The following is a 20,945-nucleotide window of genomic DNA, read 5'->3' on the forward strand; positions in this document are numbered from 1 at the left end:
GGAAGGAGGAAGTAAGAGTGAGGAAGGAGGAAGTAAGAGTGAGGAAGGAGGAAGTAAGAGTGAGGAGCTGGAAGGTTCACTTGGCCTTGCAGTTTCCTCGTCCAAACAGCAGGGGGCAGTGTATTTACTGACTCACTGCTGCCTCTTTAGGACCAACGTGGAATTACTTCTTGTAATTCCACGTTGTACAATTCAGTATAAATTGTACAAACCCCGTTTCCATATGAGTTGGGAATTTGTGTTAGATGTAAATATAAACAGAATACAATGATTTGCTAATCCTTTTCAAGCCATATTCAGTTGAATATGCTACAAAGACAACATATTTCATGTTCTAACTCATAAACTTGATTTTTTTTTGCAAATAATCATTAAGTTTATAATTTGATGGCAGCAACACGTGACAAAGAAGTTGTGAAAGGTGGCAAAAAAGAGTGATAAAGTTGAGGAATGCTCATCAAACACTTATTTGGAACATCCCACAGGTGTGCAGGCTAATTGGGAACAGGTGGGTGCCATGATTGGCTATAAAAGTAGATTCCATGAAATGTTCAGTCATTCACAAACAAGGATGGGGCGAGGGTCACCACTTTGTCAACAAATGCCTGAGCAAATTGTTGAACAGTTTAAGAACAACCTTTCTCAAGCAGTTATTGCAAGGAATTTAGGGATTTCACCATCTACGCTCCGTAATATCATCAAAAGGTTCAGAGAATGTGGAGAAATCACTGCACGTAAGCAGCATGGCCGGAAACCAACATTGAATGAGCGTGACCTTCCATCCCTCAGACGCCACTGTATCAAAAACCGACATCAATCTCTAAAGGATATCACCACATGGGCTCAGGAACACTTCAGAAAACCAATGTCGCTAAATACAGTTGGTCGCTACATCTGTAAGTGCAAGTTAAAGCTCTACTATGCAAAGCCAAAGCCATTTATCAACAACACCCAGAAACGCCGTCGGCTTCTCTGGGCCCGAGATCATCTAAGATGGACTCATGCAAAGTGGAAAAGTGTTCTGTGGTCTGACGAGTCCACATTTCAAATTGTTTTTGGAAATATTCGACATCGTGTCATCCGGACCAAAGGGGAAGCGAACCATCCAGACTGTTATCCACGCAAAGTGTAAAAGGCAGCATGTGTGATGGTATGGGGGTGTATTAGTGGTCAAGACATGTTCTAGGGTGAAAGTGTAAGAGGCAGCATGTGTGATGGTATGGGGGTGTATTAGTGGTCAAGACATGTTCTAGGGTGAAAGTGTAAAAGGCAGCATGTGTGATGGTATGGGGGTGTATTAGTGGTCAAGACATGTTCTAGGGTGAAAGTGTAAAAGGCAGCATGTGTGATGGTATGGGGGTGTATTAGTGGCCAAGACATGTTCTAGGGTGAAAGTGTAAAAGGCAGCATGTGTGATGGTATGGGGGTGTATTAGTGGTCAAGACATGTTCTAGGGTGAAAGTGTAAAAGGCAGCATGTGTGATGGTATGGGGGTGTATTAGTGGTCAAGACATGTTCTAGGGTGAAAGTGTAAAAGGCAGCATGTGTGATGGTATGGGGGTGTATTAGTGGTCAAGACATGTTCTAGGGTGAAAGTGTAAAAGGCAGCATGTGTGATGGTATGGGGGTGTATTAGTGGTCAAGACATGTTCTAGGGTGAAAGTGTAAAAGGCAGCATGTGTGATGGTATGGGGGTGTATTAGTGGTCAAGACATGTTCTAGGGTGAAAGTGTAAAAGGCAGCATGTGTGATGGTATGGGGGTGTATTAGTGGTCAAGACATGTTCTAGGGTGAAAGTGTAAAAGGCAGCATGTGTGATGGTATGGGGGTGTATTAGTGGTCAAGACATGTTCTAGGGTGAAAGTGTAAAAGGCAGCATGTGTGATGGTATGGGGGTGTATTAGTGGTCAAGACATGTTCTAGGGTGAAAGTGTAAGAGGCAGCATGTGTGATGGTATGGGGGTGTATTAGTGGTCAAGACATGTTCTAGGGTGAAAGTGTAAAAGGCAGCATGTGTGATGGTATGGGGGTGTATTAGTGGTCAAGACATGTTCTAGGGTGAAAGTGTAAAAGGCAGCATGTGTGATGGTATGGGGGTGTATTAGTGGTCAAGACATGTTCTAGGGTGAAAGTGTAAAAGGCAGCATGTGTGATGGTATGGGGGTGTATTAGTGGTCAAGACATGTTCTAGGGTGAAAGTGTAAAAGGCAGCATGTGTGATGGTATGGGGGTGTATTAGTGGTCAAGACATGTTCTAGGGTGAAAGTGTAGAAGGCAGCATGTGTGATGGTATGGGGGTGTATTAGTGGTCAAGACATGTTCTAGGGTGAAAGTGTAAGAGGCAGCATGTGTGATGGTATGGGGGTGTATTAGTGGTCAAGACATGTTCTAGGGTGAAAGTGTAAGAGGCAGCATGTGTGATGGTATGGGGGTGTATTAGTGGTCAAGACATGTTCTAGGGTGAAAGTGTAAAAGGCAGCATGTGTGATGGTATGGGGGTGTATTAGTGGTCAAGACATGTTCTAGGGTGAAAGTGTAAGAGGCAGCATGTGTGATGGTATGGGGGTGTATTAGTGGCCAAGACATGGGTAACTTACACATCTGTGAAGGCACCATTAATGCTGAAAGGTACATGCAGCTTTTGAAACAACATATACCGTCTGTCATGTCTGTTTATCATGTTTTTGTTTTGGCCATGTGCTGTTTGTTTTTTTTGGACACTTTCTTAGTTCCTGGTTTCACTTCCTTGTTTGGTTTGGTTTCCATGTCCCCCTCCCGCCCTCCCATGACTCTTGATCCTTAATGTCACGTGGGGGGGTCGCAGCTGGCGGCGGGGTTGTTCTTCCCATGCAAAAAACGGCTCCGGACGACAGCGTGAAGGTGAGCTTGGATTTATTCAACATAAATCACTAAAACTATCCCACACGCAAACAATAAAGCAAAAAGGCAAGCGTGCCTAAAACACATGAAGCTTAATTACTTGGCACAGATGACATGGCATAATCTAACACTTACTTGACATAAACGCGTGACAAACACAATGCAGGCAGAACGAGTGATGAACAAAGGTAGACTTAAATAACAGTGACATGATTGGAACAAACAGGTGCGTGACTCAAAACGTAAAACAGGTGCGTGACATGACAGGTGAAAACTAATGGGTGACCATGGAAACCAAACCAAACAAGGAAGTGAAACCAGGAACTAAGAAAGTGTCCAAAAAAACCAAACAGCACATGGCCAAAACAAAAACATGATAAACAGACATGACACCATCTTATTAATGGACGCCCCTGCTTATTTCAGCAAGACAATGCCAAGCCAGGTGTTACATCAACGTGGCTTCATAGTAAAAGAGTGCGGGTACTAGACTGGCCCGCCTGCAGTCCAGACCTGTCTCCCATGGAAAATGTGTGGCACATTATGAAGCCTAAAATAGGACAGCGGAGACTCCGGACTGTTGAACCACTGAAGCTCTACATCAAACAAGAATGGGGAAGAATTCCACTTTCAAAGCTTCAACAATTAGTTTCCTCACTTCCCAATCGCTTGAGTTTGAACATGAAATATGTTGTCTTTGTAGCATATTCAACTGAATATGGCTTGAAAAGGATGTGAACTTGTCATCCTCACTTTGCCACTGCAAATGTCTTCATGGTTGAGCACTCAGAGGACCTCACCAAACATTCTGTGGCTCGTATTTTTGGTCTTTTCTTTGGTGTGCGAGTGGTGGTGCCACCTGACGTCTGTCTGTCTCCCTGAGAAAGTGTGTGACTGAGAAAGTGTGTGACTGAGAAAGTGTGTGACTGAGAAAGTGTGTGACTGAGAAAGTGTGTGACTGAGAAAGTGTGTTACTGAGAAAGTGTGTCTGTGAGAAAGTGTGTGACTGAGAAAGTGTGTGACTGAGAAAGTGTGTGACTGAGAAAGTGTGTGACTTAGAAAGTGTGTTACTGAGAAAGTGTGTGACTTAGAAAGTGTGTTACTGAGAAAGTGTGTTACTGAGAAAGTGTGTGACTGAGAAAGTGTGTGACTGAGAAAGTGTGTGACTGAGAAAGTGTGTGACTGAGAAAGTGTGTTACTGAGAAAGTGTGTTACTGAGAAAGTGTGTGACTGAGAAAGTGTGTGACTGAGAAAGTGTGTGACTTAGAAAGTGTGTGACTGAGAAAGTGTGTGACTGAGAAAGTGTCTGTGAGAAAGTGTGTGACTGAGAAAGTGTGTTACTGAGAAAGTGTGTGACTTAGAAAGTGTGTGACTTAGAAAGTGTGTGACTGAGAAAGTGTGTCCGTGAGAAAGTGTGTTACTGAGAAAGTGTGTGACTGAGAAAGTGTGTGACTTAGAAAGTGTGTGACTGAGAAAGTGTGTGACTGAGAAAGTGTGTGACTGAGAAAGTGTGTGACTTAGAAAGTGTGTGACTGAGAAAGTGTGTGACTTAGAAAGTGTGTGACTGAGAAAGTGTGTGACTGAGAAAGTGTGTGACTGAGAAAGTGTGTGACTGAGAAAGTGTGTGACTGAGAAAGTGTGTGACTTAGAAAGTGTGTGACTGAGAAAGTGTGTGACTGAGAAAGTGTGTGACTGAGAAAGTGTGTGACTGAGAAAGTGTGTGACTGAGAAAGTGTGTGACTGAGAAAGTGTGTGACTGAGAAAGTGTGTGACTGAGAAAGTGTGTGACTTAGAAAGTGTGTGACTGAGAAAGTGTGTTACTGAGAAAGTGTCTCTGTGAGAAAGTGTGTGACTGAGAAAGTGTGTGACTGAGAAAGTGTGTCTGTGAGAAAGTGTGTGACTGAGAAAGTGTGTTACTGAGAAAGTGTGTTACTGAGAAAGTGTGTGACTGAGAAAGTGTGTGACTGAGAAAGTGTGTCTGTGAGAAAGTGTGTGACTGAGAAAGTGTGTTACTGAGAAAGTGTGTTACTGAGAAAGTGTGTGACTGAGAAAGTGTGTGACTGAGAAAGTGTGTCTGTGAGAAAGTGTGTGACTGAGAAAGTGTGTGACTGAGAAAGTGTGTGACTGAGAAAGTGTGTGACTGAGAAAGTGTGTCTGTGAGAAAGTGTGTGACTGAGAAAGTGTGTGACTGAGAAAGTGTGTGACTGAGAAAGTGTGTTACTGAGAAAGTGTGTTACTGTGCTCCCATCATCATCATCAGCAGCAGCATCGTGAGCGTGATCTGAGGAAACAACATGAGAGAGAGCAGAGGAGACGCTATGAGGAAATGGAGCAGCACCGCCGAGAGGAGGAGAGGAGACTTGCTGAGAGAGAGCAGGTCATTATGTGTTACACTTCTTCATATTACTGTTACTGTTACTGTGTGTTACACCTCTTCATATTACTGTTACTGTTACTGTGTGTTACACCTCTTCATATTACTGTTACTGTGTGTTACACCTCTTCATATTACTGTTACTGTGTGTTACACCTCTTCATATTACTGTTACTGTGTGTTACACCTCTTCATATTACTGTTACTGTTACTGTGTGTTACACCTCTTCATATTACTGTTACTGTTACTGTGTGTTACACCTCTTCATATTACTGTTACTGTGTTACTGTTACTGTGTGTTACACTTCTTCATATTACTGTTACTGTGTTACTGTGTGTTACACCTCTTCGTATTACTGTTACTGTGTTACTGTTACTGTGTGTTACACCTCTTCATCTTACTATTACTGTGTTACTGTTACTGTGTGTTACACCTCTTCATATTACTGTTACTGTGTTACTGTTACTGTGTTACTGTTACTGTGTTACTGTTACTTTGTCTTACTGTTTCTGTGTGTTACTGCTGCAGTGTGTTACTGTTACTGTGTGTTACACCTCTTCATATTACTGTTACTGTGTTACTGTTACTGTGTGTTACACCTCTTCATCTTACTGTTACTGTGTGTTACACCTCTTCATCTTACTGTTACTGTGTTACTGTCTTCATCTTACTGTTACTGTGTTACTGTTACTGTGTGTTACACCTCTTCATCTTACTGTTACTGTGTTACTGTTACTTTGTCTTACTGTTCTTGTGTGTTACTGTTTCTGTGTGTTACTGCTGCATTGTGTTACTGTTACTGCATGTTATTGTTACATTATGGTCCAGTTATTGTATTTTAATGTGTGTTACTGTTGCTGTGTATCATTGTGTGTTACTATTACTGTTGCTGTTTCTTCCTGTTACTGTTGGTTACCGTTTGTTACTTTTACTGTGTGCTACTGTTTGTTACTGTGTGTTACCGTGTGTTACTGTGTGTTACTGTATGTTATTGTTACTGTGTGTTACTGTGTGTTATTGTTACTGTGTGTTACTGTGTTGTTGTTACAGTGTGTTACTGTGTGTTGTTGTTGTTACAGTGTGTTACTGTATGTTATTGTTACTGTGTTGTTGTTGTTGTTACAGTGTGTTACTGTATGTTATTGTTACTGTGTGTTACTGTATGTTATTGTCACTGTGTTGTTGTTGTTGTTACAGTGTGTTACTGTATGTTATTGTTACTGTGTTGTTGTTGTTGTTACAGTGTGTTACTGTATGTTATTGTTACTGTGTGTTACTGTATGTTATTGTCACTGTGTTGTTGTTGTTGTTACAGTGTGTTACTGTGTGTTATTGTTACTGTGTTGTTGTTGTTGTTGTTACAGTGTGTTACTGTATGTTATTGTTACTGTGCTGTTGCTGTTGTTGTTACAGTGTGTTACTGTATGTTATTGTTACTGTGTTGTTGTTGTTACAGTGTGTTACTGTGTGTTATTGTTACTGTGTTGTTGTTGTTACAGTGTGTTACTGTATGTTATTGTTACTGTGTTGTTGTTGTTGTTACAGTGTGTTACTGTGTGTTATTGTTACTGTGTTGTTGTTGTTAGTGTGTTGCTGTATGTTATTGTTACTGTATGTTATTGTTACTGTGTTGTTGTTGTTGTTGTTAGTGTGTTACTGTATGTTATTGTTACTGTATGTTGTTGTTACTGTGTGTTGTTGTTGTTACAGTGTGTTACTGTATGTTATTGTTACTGTGTGTTGTTGTTGTTACAGTGTGTTACTGTATGTTATTGTTACTGTGTGTTGTTGTTGTTACAGTGTGTTACTGTATGTTATTGTTACTGTGTGTAACTTTGTGTTACTGTATGTTATTGTTACTGTGTTGTTGTTGTTGTTACAGTGTGTTACTGTATGTTATTGTTACTGTGTGTAACTTTGTGTTACTGTATGTTATTGTTACTGTGTTGTTGTTATTGTTACCGTGTGTTACTGTGTATTACTGTATGTTATTGTTGCTGTGTTGTTGTTGTTGTTACAGTGTATTACTGTATGTTATTGTTACTGTGTGTTACTGTGTGTTACTGTATGTTATTGTTACTGTGTTGTTGTTGTTGTTGTTGTTGTTACAGTGTATTACTGTATGTTATTGTTACTGTGTGTTGTTGTTGTTACAGTGTGTCACTATACTGTATTTTCAAACACACTTTTGTGCAGAAATCCTTCATACTGTTACTCCGTGTGTTACTCTTGCTGTTTGTTACTGTTATTGTTTGTCACCGCTACTGTGTGTTACTGTGTGTTACTGTTACTTTGGTGAAATCACGGCACGATGACTTCAAAATAAAGACAACTTCAGATTGTTTTCTTAGTTTAAAAATAGAACAAGCACCTTCTGAAAATGTACAAATCCTAATGTTGTTGGGTTTGTTTACGCTTACATGTTGCAATTAATACTATTCTGTCTTTACTTGTCAAATTACAAGATGTTATTTATGTAGTTTGATCATTTTCCTCAAACGTTGCGTGGTTTATTTTGCACATATGCAGCATCATCTACACACATACAAAGAATTGCTATTGCGACATCCAGTGGACACATTTAGAACAGCAGTTTCTTTCATTTAAAAATTCATTTTTATACTTAGCAAAGTCATACAAAAGCTGTTCCGGCCCTCGGGTCGTCTCCAGCCATGTTGGCCTTGTCAGCGTTGATCTTTCAGTTCTCAATGTGCTCCTCTTGTCCTCCTCCTCCTCCTCCTTGTGCCTCCACATGCTGCTCAGGAGTTTATCCGTAGGCAGCTGGAAGAGGAGCAGAGGCAGTTAGAGATCCTCCAGCAGCAACTTCTCCAGGAGCAGGCCTTACTGCTGGTAACCTTTGTGTTAGATTTGTGCTCAGTGTTTGCATGTTCGCTTCATCCTCACCAGGCTGTGCAGCCACATAGTGACCTCCGCACCGACCACATCAAAACACGCCATCGAGAGACCTCGACTGGGTCCACTCGCCGCGTGTTCCTCTGATCAGAGACAGAAGGAACAAACACCAAAACTTTGTTATTTTTTGCAAATAGTCATGAAGTTAGAATGTAATGGCAGCAACACATGTCAACAAAGGCATTTTGACCAGTGTGTTACATGGCCTTTCCTTTTAACAACCCTCTGTAAAGGTTTGGGAACTGAGGAGATATATTTTTGAAGCTGTTGTAACACGTGACTTGGCATTCCAAATATTATGAACAATTCTACTGCAGAGGAAACCGCTTTTCAGAAAGTAAACGTTGAAACTAAAGTGAACATTTTTTATTGTTTCACACTTAAGTTTTTTTTTTAAATATTTACTTGAAACAGTGGATGTTCCCGCACTATTCTGTGCACTACGTTTGTAGTCCAAAACCCAAAACCAGTGAAGTTGGCATGTGGTGTAATTCCTAAATAAAAAACAGAATACTGTAAATTCGGGACTATAAGCCGCACCAGCTAAATTTAGGGGAAAATACAGATTGCTCCGTATATAAGCCGCACCAGACTATAAGCCGCACCAGCTAAATTTAGGGGAAAATACAGATTGCTCCGTATATAAGCCGCACCCGACTATAAGCCGCACCAGCTAAATTTAGGGGAAAATACAGATCGCTCCATATATGAGCCGCACCCGACTATAAGCCGCACCAGCTAAATTTAGGGGAAAATACAGATCGCTCCATATATGAGCCGCACCCGACTATAAGCCGCACCAGCTAAATTTAGGGGAAAATACAGATCGCTCCATATATGAGCCGCACCCGACTATAAGCAGCACCAGCTAAATTCAGGGGAAAATACAGATTGCTCCGTATATAAGCCGCACCCGACTATAAGCCGCACCAGCTAAATTTAGGGGAAAATACAGATCGCTCCATATATGAGCCGCACCCGACTATAAGCCGCACCAGCTAAATTTAGGGGAAAACACAGATTGCTCCGTATATAAGCCGCACCCGACTATAAGCCGCACCAGCTAAATTTAGGGGAAAATACAGATTGCTCCGCATATGAGCCGCACCCGACTATAATCCGCACCAGCTAAATTTAGGGGAAAATACAGATCGCTCCATATATGAGCCGCACCCGACTATAAGCCGCACCAGCAAAACTTAGGGGAAAATACAGATCGCTCCACATATAAGCCGCACCCGTCTATAAGCCGCACCAGCTAAATTTAGGGGAAAATACAGATTGCTCCATATATAAGCCGCACCCGACTATAAGCCGCACCAGCTAAAATTAGGGGAAAATACAGATTGCTCCATATATAAGCCGCACCCGACTATAAGCCGCACCCGACTATAAGCCGCACCAGCTAAATTTAGGGGAAAATACAGATTGCTCCATATATAAGCCACACCCGACTATAAGCCGCACCAGCTAAATTTAGGGGAAAATACAGATTGCTCCATACATAAGCCGCACCCGGCTATAAGCCGCACCAGCTAAATTTAGGGGAAAATACAGATTGCTCCATATATAAGCCACACCCGACTATAAGCCGCACCAGCTAAATTTAGGGGAAAATACAGATTGCTCCATATATAAGCCGCACCCGACTATAAGCCGCAGGGTTTTGATGTGTAATTAGCGTAGTATATAGGGGTTCCTGCTACCACGGAGGGGATTGTCGGGACAGAGATGACTGTTTGGGAACGCAAAGCGTCCCATTTATTAACAATAAATCATTCAATCAAACTTTCACATCTTTGACATGGCGAACAGCATTCGTGCAGAGTACAAATAATACAACGCTGCAAAGTAATACAAAGTGCTCGCCTGTACGTTATCAAAATAACCAGCCTATGAAAAGTCAGTCTTTAATCATTGTGTCATCGTCTTCCTCCTGCGTACTAAAACCACCCAAATCCTCTTCGTCGGTGTCGGAGAAGAACAGGCCGTATATAAGCCGCACCCTTGTATAAGCCGCACCCTTGTATAAGCCGCAGGGACCAGAACCAGGGGGAAAAGTAGCGGCTTATAGTCCGGAAATTACGGTACATTGTTTTCAGCACCTCCAAGTCCAAGTCCATGGTTCTCCCCCGGAAAAGGGTGGAGTGCCATCTCCGGGTTGGGGAGGAGACCCTGCCCCAAGTGGAGGAGTTCAAGTACCTGGGAGTCTTGTTCACGAGTGAGGGAAGAGTGGATGGTGAGGTCGACAGACGGCTCGGTGCGGCGTCTTCAGTAATGCGGATGCTGTATGGATCCGTTGTGGTGAAGAAGGAGCTGAGCCGGAAGGCAAAGCTCTTAATTTACCGCTCGATCTACGTTCCCATCCTCACCTATGGTCATGAGCTTTGGGTTATGACCGAAAGGACAAGATCACGGGTACAAGCGGCCCAAATGAGTTTCCTCCGCCGGGTGGCGGGTCTCTCCCTTAGAGATAGGGTGAGAAGCTTCGGGCATCTGGTCAGGATGCCACCCGAACGCCTCCCTCGGGAGGTCTTCAGGGCACGTCCGACCGGTAGGAGGCCACAAGGAAGACCCAGGACACGTTGGGAAGACTATGTCTCCCAGCAGGCCTGGGAATGCCTCGGGATCCCTCTGGAAGAGCTGGACGAAGTGGCTGGGAAGAGGGAAGTCTGGGTTTTCCTGCTTAGGCTGCTGCCCCCGCGACCCGACCTCGGATAAGCGGAAGAAGATGGATGGATGGACATTGTTGTCTTTATTTTCATGACTATTTACATTGTAGATTGTCACTGAAGGCATCAAAACTATGACACCTGTAAAGCTTAAACCATTTCAGGTGACTCCCTCTTGAAGCCCATGGAGAGAATGCCAAGAGTGTGCAAAGCAGTAATCAGAGCAAAAGGTGGCTATTTTGAAGAAACTACAATATAAAACATGTTTCAAAGTACCAATGATTGTCACACACACACTAGGTGTGGCGAAATTATTCTCTGCATTTGACCCATCACCCTTGTTCACCCCCTGGGAGGTGAGGGGAGCAGTGAGCAGCAGCGGTGGTCACGCCCTGGAACAATTTTTGGTGATTCAACCCCCAATTCCAAGCCTTGATGCTGAGTGCCAAGCAGGGAGGTAATGGCTCCCGTTTGTATAGTCTTTGGTATGACTCGGCCGGGGGTTTGAACTCACAACCTATCCATCTCAGGGCGGACACTCCAACCACTAGGCCACTGAGCAGGAGTTTTCAGTTATTTCACCTTTTTTTGTTAAGTACATAACTCCACATGTGTCCATTCTTAGTTTGTTTGGATGCCTTCAGTGACAATCTACAATGTAAATAGTCATGAAAATAAAGAAAAGACATTGAAATGAGAGAGTGTGTCCAACGTTTTGGCCTGTACTGTACACAAAACTACTAAAACAGGGGTCGGCAACCCAAAATGTGGAAAGAGCCATATTGGACCAAAAATACAAAAACAAATCTGTCTGGAGCCGCAAAAAATTAAAAGCCATATTAAATGTGTCATGAGATGTACATTTAATTAAGAGGACTTAAAGGAAGCTAAATGAGCTCAAATATAGCTACAAATGAGGCATAATGATGCAATGCAATATGTACTTATAGCTAGCCTAAATAGCATGTTAGCATCGATTAGCTTGCGGTCATGCAGTGACCAAATATGTCTGATTAGCACTCCACACAAGTCAATAACATCAACAAAACTCACCTTTGTGCATTCATGCACAACGTTAAAAGTTTGGTGGACAAAATGAGACAGAAAAAGAAGTGGCATAAAACACGTCCTAGAAAGTCGGAGAAAGTTATACATGTAAAGCAGGGGTCACCAACGCGGTGCCCGCGGGCACCAGGTAGCCCGTAAGGACCAGATGAGTAGCCCGCTGGCCTGTTCTAAAAATAGCTCAAATAGCAGCACTTACCAGTGAGCTGCCTCTATTTTTTAAATTGTATTTATTTACTAGCAAGCTGGTCTCGCTTTGCCCGACATTTTTAATTCTAAGAGAGACAAAACTCAAATAGAATTTGAAAATCCAAGAAAATATTTTAAAGACTTGGTCTTCACTTGTTTAAATAAATTCATTTATTTTTTTACTTTGCTTCTTATAACTTTCAGAAAAACAATTTTAGAGAAAAAATACAACCTTAAAAATGATTTTAGGATTTTTAAACACATATACCTTTTTACCTTTTAAATTCCTTCCTCTTCTTTCCTGACAATTTAAATCAATGTTCAAGTAAATGTATTTTTTTTTTATTGTAAAGAATAATAAATACATTTTAATTTAATTCTTCATTTTAGCTTCTGTTTTTTTGACAAAGAATATTTGTGAAATATTTCTTCAAATTTATTATGATTAAAATTCAAAAAAAATATTCTGGAAAATCTAGAAAATCTGTCAAATCAAATTTAAATGTTATTTCAAAGTCTTTTGAATTTCTTTTAAAATTTTTGTTCTGGAAAATCTAGAAAAAAAAAAGATTTGTCTTTGTTAGAAATACAGCTTGGTCCAATTTGTTATATATTCTAACAAAGTGCAGATTGGATTTTAACCTATTTAAAACATTGAATCAAAATTCTAAAATTAATCTTAATCACAAAAAATTACTAATGATGTTCTATAAATTATTTTTTTAATTTTTTCAAAAAGATTCGAATTTGCTAGTTTTTCTCTTCTTTTTTTCGGTTGAGTTTTGAATTTTAAAGAGTCGAAATTGAAGATAAACTATGTTTCAAAATTCAATTGTCATTTTTTTCGTGTTTTCTCCTCTTTTAAACCGTTCAATTAAGTGTAAATGTCATTCATTATTAATAATAACATAGAGTTAAAGGTAAATTGGCAATTTATTGAAGTGTGTATCAAACTGGTAGCCCTTCGCATGAATCACTACCCAAGAAGTAGCTCTTGCTTTCAAAAAGGTTGGTGACCCCTGATGTAAACAAACTATACGGTGAGTTCAAGGACCGCCAAAATAAGTAGGACAAAACGGCGCTCGCCCAATACTCGAATCAGCGAAGCACGTTTAATATAAACAGTGTGATTTATAACAATTAGGGAGGTTTGTGTCATGTTTGTCCTCCTACACAAACCATATTAAAACAAAAAAATGGAGTTTTTTTCCCCTCATCTTTTTCCATTCTTCATACATTTTTGAAAAATCTCCAGAGAGCCACTAGGGCGGCGCTAAAGAGCCGACCCCCGTACTAAAACAAACAAACTAACAAAACAATGGTAATTGGACATCCTACCCTGCAGGGTGAACGTAGCCGACGTCACATTCTTCCATTTAAATGTGTGTCCCTCCCACAAGTGTCAGTTTCAGCAAGTAGGAATCCTTGAGACAAAAGCACAATGAACACAAAGCGTGGCTCAATCCCTCGCCTTCATTTCCTCCCTCCATGCATCTGCGCTGGTTATTCCCAGTTCCTGTGCCACGTCTGACTAACTGTCCTGTGACTTGTTCCCCACAAGGAGTACAAGCGTAAGCAGGTGGAGGAGCAGCGGCAGGCGGAGCGACTGCAGAGGCAGCTCCATCAGGAGAGAGCCTACCTGGTGTCCCTGCAGGCGGACAAGAAACAACTTTATCACTACAAGGAAGTCATCAATCCTGCAGATAAACCAGCCTGGGCTAAAGAGGTATGATGATGGAATGATGACTATTGCTTCATCAGCAGCTTCTGTTGGTCCTTTGCTTTGCAGTACAAACTACCAAGTAGGACACACCAACAGTTGTATCATTGGGAGTTTAACCAACATTTTTAGGCGACACATACAAAACCCCAAAGCAGTCAAGTTGTCACGTTGTGTAAATGGTAAATAAAAAGAGAATACAACAAATCCTTTTCAACTTATATTCAATTGAATAGACTGCAAAGACAAGATATTTCATGTTCACACTGACAAACTTTGGTATTTTTTTGCTAATAATTATTAACTTAGAATTTAATGGCAGCAACACATTGCAAAAAAGGCATTTTTACCAGTGTGTTACATGGCCTTTCCTTTGAACAACACTCAGTTTTGGTTTGGGAAGTGAGGAGACACATTTTTGAAGTGGAATTCTTTCCCATTCTTGCTTGATGTACAGCTTAAGTTGTTCAACAGTCTCCCTTCTCATATTTTACACGCCACACATTTTCAATGTCTGGACTACAGGCAGGCCAGTCTAGTACCCACACTCTTTTACTATGAAGCCACGCTGTTGTAACACCTGGCTTGGCATTGTCTTGCTGAAATAAGCAGGGGCGTCCATGATAACAACATATGTTGCTCCAAAAGCTGTATGTACCTTTCAGCATTAATGGTGCCTTCACAGATGTGTAAGTTACCCATGTCTTGGCCACTAATACACCCCCATACCATCACACATGCTGCCTTTTACACTTTCACCCTAGAACAATCCGGATGGTTCTTTTCCTCTTTGGTCCAAAGGACACGACGTCCACAGTTTCCAAAAACAATTTGAAATGTGGACTCGTCAGACCACAGAACACTTTTACACAGCCATCTTAGATGAGCTCAGGCCCAGCGAAGCTGGTAACGTTTCTGGGTGTTGTTGATAAATGACTTTGGCTTTGCATAGTAGAGTTTTAACTTGCACTTACAGATGTAGCGACCAACCGTAGTTACTGACAGTGGTTATCTGAAGTGTTCCTGAGCCCATGTGGTGATATCCTTTACACACCGATGTCGCTTTTTGATGCAGTAGTGCCTGAGGGATCCAAGGTGTGTAATATCATGGCTTACCTGCAGTGATTTCTCCACATTCTCTGAACCTTTTGATGATATTACGGAGCGTAGATGGTGAAATCCCTAAATTCCTTGTTGAGAAATGTTGTTGTTCAACAATTTGCTCAGGCATTTGTTGACAAAGTGGTGACCCTCGCCCCGTCCTTGTTTGTGAATGACTGGAAGCTGCTTTTATACCCAATCATGGCACCCACCTGTTCCCAATTAGCCTGTTCACCTGTGGGATGTTCCAAATAAGTCTTTGATGAGCATTCCTCAACTTTCTCACTCTTCTTTGCCACTTGTGCCAGCTTTTTTGAAACATGTTGCAGGCATCAAATTCCAAATGAGCTAATATTTGCAAAAAATAGCAAAGTTTCTCAGTGTGAACATGAAATATCTTGTCTTTGCAGTCTATTCAATTGAATATAAGTTGAAAAGGATTTGTTGTATTCTCTTTTTATTTAGCATTTACACAACGTGACAACTTCACTGCTTTTGGCTTTTGTAGTAAATATGATTAAAACATTTGAGCATTATGTTTGTGTTCAATTAGCATAGTTTCAACTGGTCATTAAAAAGCAATAAAAGTCATTTAATAGATTTGAAAACGATTAGGCTTAAACTAGCAATAAAAAGCATTAAATACAATGTTCGGAGCCATTAAAAATGAATTCCATTGTTTTGGTCCAGAACATATTTTGCTTTATTCCTTATTGACATATTTCTTGCTACTTTATGTTGTATATTTGTTTATGAGATTTTCAGTTCATTTATCATCTAATATTATTCCCAAAATGTGGTTTCTTTTACTCTTTCAATGTAAGTCTATTTGTATTTGTGTTTGACTTTCTCTTCTGCTGTTACTGAATTGCATTATTTTAGTTTTACTGGAGTAGAGAGATGTTCACCTCAGATGTCCTAGATCGGGCCTTCGGATGCCACAGGTTAAAAAGACCATCATCCGTTCTGTATCGGATACGCAGTCCAAGATGAGGATGAGAGGTTTTGACACATAACACAACAGCTGCAAGATGTAGCGAGAAGAGTGTCGGCCCAAGCACACATCCATTGCTCCTGTGGAATGAAGGCTACACAGAAGCACTGTGGACTACAGAGCCCCTCATATCATTGTGCAGATCTGGCACTAGTTTGACAAAGTGTTGGAGGCATCCAAACTTCTTAAGCACTCCTTAAAGGACAGCACAGGGGATGGAATCAAAGGCTAACTTACACAGGTCAAAGAAGATCATCGTCATGGGTTGTTGTTGTTCCCTAGCTTTTTCGAAGCAGCTGGCGAGCACAGAAGGTCACGTGTGTGGTTTGCCCAGGTCGAAAACCAGACCGAGACTCTGGGAGAACTGATTCGCTGAGGTCAAGGAAGCGCTTGGGGAGGATTCTGGCAAAAATAATGGAGAGCATGGAGATGCCACGGTAATTTCCACAAGCAGAGCGGTCGGGCTTCTTGAAAATGGTCACGATGCTTGCATCTCATAGATCTTGGGGGACATGCTTGGATTCCCACATGGACAGGAAGAGGACATGGATTTGCTTCAGGAGACAATCCCCACCGCCACCGTGTTGGATAAGCTCAGCTGGTTTGTTATCAGGGCCAGTGGCCTTATTGAGCTTCATCTGTTAAATTGCTTCCCGAGTCTCTTTAAGGGAGGAGGGAGACTCATCCATAATTTGATTGGATGTTGAGAAATCTCACGAATGAAGGCTTCTGAGGCTTGGAAGGCCGGTTCGGAAGGTCTTTGAAGTGCTCCTTCCACCGGGCAAGAATAGTGTCTTCGTCCTTCAGGAGTACCTGACCATCAGCAGAGGTTAGAGGATGTGAGGACAATACGGACAACTTGGAAGAAGTTCCTTGTCTTGTGTTGATCGGCATAGCCTTGGATCTCCTGGGTTTTCTCAATCCACCAGTCGTTCTAAAGCTTCTGGATGGCGCACTGAGCTGTAGCCTTGATCTAACAAAAAGCAGCTTCTTTGCTTTTAGATGTCGGTTGGCTTTCTCATGCTAAGTGAGCCTTCCATTTTAAGTATATTGTCTCACGAGCGGTTGAGTCGATGGCGTTCTTGACGGCACACCAAGAGACTTAGGCTCTGAAGTGTCATGGTTGACGTCCTGGAACAGAAAAGAACGGAAAGCAGAGACATCAAACTTCTTTCAAGGAGGATTTGCTTGCAGTTTGGGTTCTGGCTTCAGGCATGTTCGCAAGGAGAAGATGAGATGATGGTCAGTCCAACAATCATTACCCCTCTGAGGGCCTGGGTTATCAGAACCATGCTTCTGTCTTTCTTTCGAGTTACGACATAGTCGATCAGGTGCCACTGGCATGAGAGTGGGTGCATCTACGAGGTCTTGTCCCTTGTGCGGCGCCTGAAGATGGTGTTGGTTATGCAAAGATTACATTTTGCACGTAAACCAAGAGGTTTGGAATTGCAGCTGCCGATACCCTGGTTCCAAATGATGCCATGCCAGAGTTGATGGTTTTTCCCTACTTGCGCATTAAAATCTCCCATGAGAAGTTTGTCTTGCAACAGCACAGCAGACAGGACTGTCCGAGGAAATGCCTAGAAAGATTCCTTCACGTCAACATGTGAGTCCAGAGTGGGGGCGTAGACACTGAAGATGGAAACGTGTCCGTGCTGAATAGGGATACAAAGTGTTGTAATTATTTTGCTGATGTGCACAGGGAGGAGGTCGTGCATCCTCACGAGAGAGTTGTGGATGGCAAATCGACTCCGTGAAGACGAGGCTCCTCTTTGTTTTTCCCTTTCCAGAAAAGATTGGGCCTCCATTAGCTAGACGTGTCTCACTCAGGGCTGCCAGATCAATGTTGTACCGGGCAAGTTCCATAGCAACAAGAGCAGTTCGATGTTCTGGCCGACTGCTGTTGTCACGGTCCATGAGGGTGCGACTGTTACAGGTGATGAAGCAAAGAGATTGTGGTTTCAGATTTATTTCTGTGTTCTAACCACAGGAGGGGGGAGTCTGCCAGGTGCGGTTACCCGGTCAGACATTGGAGGCAGTAAGCACACCTTTTCTAGGGCCTTATCCAAATTGGAGAGGGCATCTCTACGGCTAAAAAGCCCTGCCCTGACAGACGCAGCCACCGAAGGACGACTTTACCACCATGTTTGTCTGCCCAACGACCTTCTTGCGTCTGCCGCCAACATCTGGGTCCCAAGCTAAAAGCTCTCAGGGCTCACCTTCCCCTGCTCCCATTGCCTGTCGCTCATTGTTGCTAGACTTTGGGGAGAGAGATAGGAAAGCGAGAAAAGGAGACCAAAGCAGGAGAGGAGAAGCCAATCGCTTGAGGTTTAAGGTGGCGTAGGAGCACGACATCCAGTCCACCATCTGGGCTTCAGGCATCTTGGCCCGGCATAGGAAGAGAGATCCAGACTGTGGAGATGCCATCTTACTGCAGGTCAGGGTCAACATAAACAAGGATGTTACTTTGTTGGGTTTTGCTTTTTGTACCGAATGGTGCCTGATCATCCTCCCCAAGCAGTGAAACGTCCAGGGGGCGTGCCGGTTTATTCACGACAACTCGAACATGAACTAGCAGTGCTGGATTACATGGTTACCAGTAGTGAGAAATGTATTCTTCCTGGGCAGACTTAGTTTACCCGCCAGACTTCTGCTGTATAAAATAAATGAAAATAGAAATAAACACTCACATTAAACTGTCCTGTGAGGCAATTCTAGTTCACTAGAACATAACAGTTAATGTCAACTTTCTAACTGTTCAAGATTATCATTGTCAAATGCTTACAATTGTGTCTATACCAGGGGTCGGCAACCTTTACCACTCAAAGAGCCATTTTGGAAAGTTTCACAAATTAAAGAAAACAATGGGAGCCACAAAAAAATTTTGAAAATTTAAAATGAAAAACACCGCATACAAAGCTTAAATTGCTTTGCGCTATGTTAACTAGGGGTCTCAGACACACGCACCGGCACGCATCTCAATATGGAAATTTAATGTTAGTGCGGCCCGCGACTTTTAATTGAGTGGCGCTTGATAGCGTGTTTCTTGCCAACCCTCTCAATTTTCCGGGAGACTCCCAAATTTCAGGACGTGCTGGCACTGCTTTTAGCGCCCTCTACAGCCTGCCCAAACAGCGTACCTGCTTGGACACATGTAGAATGCAGCTTTTGCTTGCTCACGTAAGTGACAGCAAGGCATACTTGTTCAACAGCCACACAGCTTACACTGACGGTAGTCGTACCAAAACAACTTTAACACTGTTACGTTACAAATAAGCGGCACACTTTGAACCCACACCAAAAAAGAATGACAAACACATTTCTGGAGAACATCTGCACTGTAACACAACATAAACACAACACAACAAAAAGCCAGAATCCCATGCAGCCCTAACTCTTCCGCTCAACCGACGCACGGAGGGGGGGGGGGGGGGGGGGCTGATGTGTGGGGGTTTGGTGGTAGCGGGGGTGTATAATGTAGACCGGAAGAGTTAGGGCTGCATGGGATTCTGGGTATTTGTTGTTTTGTGTTACGGTGCGGATGTTCTCCAGAAATGTTTTTGTCATTCTTTTTTGGTGTGGGTTCACAGTGTGGCGCATATTTGTAACATAACAGTGTTAAAGTTGTTTTTGTACGACTACCGTCAGTGTAAGCTGTGTGGCTGTTGAGCAAGTATGCCTTGCTGTCTCCTACGTGTGCAAGTAAAAGCAACATATAACATGTGGCCGGACTGGCACGCTGTTTGTGAATGCTATAGAGGACAATTAATGCAGTGCCATTAGGGCACGCCCTTGATTAAGTCATTAAAGTGAAAATAGGATAATATTTGCCCTGGGAGATTTCTAGGAGAGGCAGTCTCCTGGGAAAATCGGGGGGGTCGTTAAGTGTACTGGGAAAACCGGGAGGGTCGGCAAGTATGCAGCTGAGCCGCATCAGAGTGGTCAAAGAGCCGCATGCGGCTCCGGAGCCGCGGGTTGCCGACCCCTGGTCTATACAGACAATTGTAAGATTTTGACTATATAGAGTACAATAACTATCTGCAGTAGGACATGGGTGATTTAATTAATTTTAAGTGGCATTGAAAAAGGTCAAAGTCAAATGACACAGCAGGTGTATCGGCCACATGGTTTTTTAGTGCTTTTGAACCATTCATTTTTGAATCTCGATGAATCACAGTAAATTACTCCAATGAGCAAAATACTGACCGAGTTACACGTCTGTCAGATTCCTTCATAGGTCAAGTTATTAAAAATGGTGTTTAACTTTAGTGGTTCTGCTGCTTTTTTTGTTTCTGTGTTTATCTTCCTGACTCTGACTCCTAGGTGGCGAAGCAACAACCCGTTAACCCGCCCCGCTCTAACCTGCGCCATCACCAGTCGTTCAACCAGCCGTCACCCCCGGCCTCCCACGGCCAACCCCGAGCTCAGATCCCAAAACGCACCCCGTCCGTGGGCGCCCAGATCCTCTCCAACCACCTGCCCCAAATCCGACTCGCGCTAGATCCCGGGGAGCCTCTTGACCCGGGACTAAAGCAGGAGATAAGCCAGCAGGTTAGAGAGCTGAGAGCTCAGAGACGTAGTCAGAGGAAGGATAGTAAGAAAGAACCTTCTAGTCACATTCCCATTAGACAGCCGAGTCCTGCTGCCAACCCTCAGCTTCTGGAGAAAGCAGAGCATCAGAAAGAGAAGTCCAGAGGCAGGCCTCTTTCTGCGCCCAATCATGCCCAAGGCCTTTTGTCTTCAGACCCCCAGGTTGTTAGTAAGGCGCCTGCACAGGTCCACAAACTGGTTAGTGCTCGTCAACCGCTGCATCTCGTACTCACCTCGCCAGACGATAGATGTAGACAATAGATGTAGACAATAGATGTAGACAATAGATGTAGACAATACTGTATAGTTCAAAATGAATTTGTGTGCTCCAGAGATTTGATTGACATTCCAAGAGCATGGATCATTTTGTATCCAATTTCAAAGCTTCAAACACTTTGTGGTCTGAGGCCTCTGTTCCGAATCGTCTTCATTAAGTTGGAAGTTG

General features: G+C 42.6%; 1 protein-coding gene across 1 annotated transcript in view; it reads left to right on the top strand.

Annotated features, from left to right (window-relative positions):
• Positions 1-20,945, top strand: part of LOC133646003 (TRAF2 and NCK-interacting protein kinase-like) — a 180,954-nt gene that overhangs the window by 101,187 nt on the left and 58,822 nt on the right. The window contains 3 exon segments of the mRNA XM_062040937.1: positions 5,141-5,257; positions 8,020-8,106; positions 13,657-13,821. Of these exon segments, the coding sequence (XP_061896921.1) occupies positions 5,141-5,257; positions 8,020-8,106; positions 13,657-13,821 (369 nt within the window).

Source organism: Entelurus aequoreus, linkage group LG03, assembly GCF_033978785.1.
Source record: "Entelurus aequoreus isolate RoL-2023_Sb linkage group LG03, RoL_Eaeq_v1.1, whole genome shotgun sequence".
Lineage (NCBI taxonomy): Eukaryota > Metazoa > Chordata > Actinopteri > Syngnathiformes > Syngnathidae > Entelurus > Entelurus aequoreus.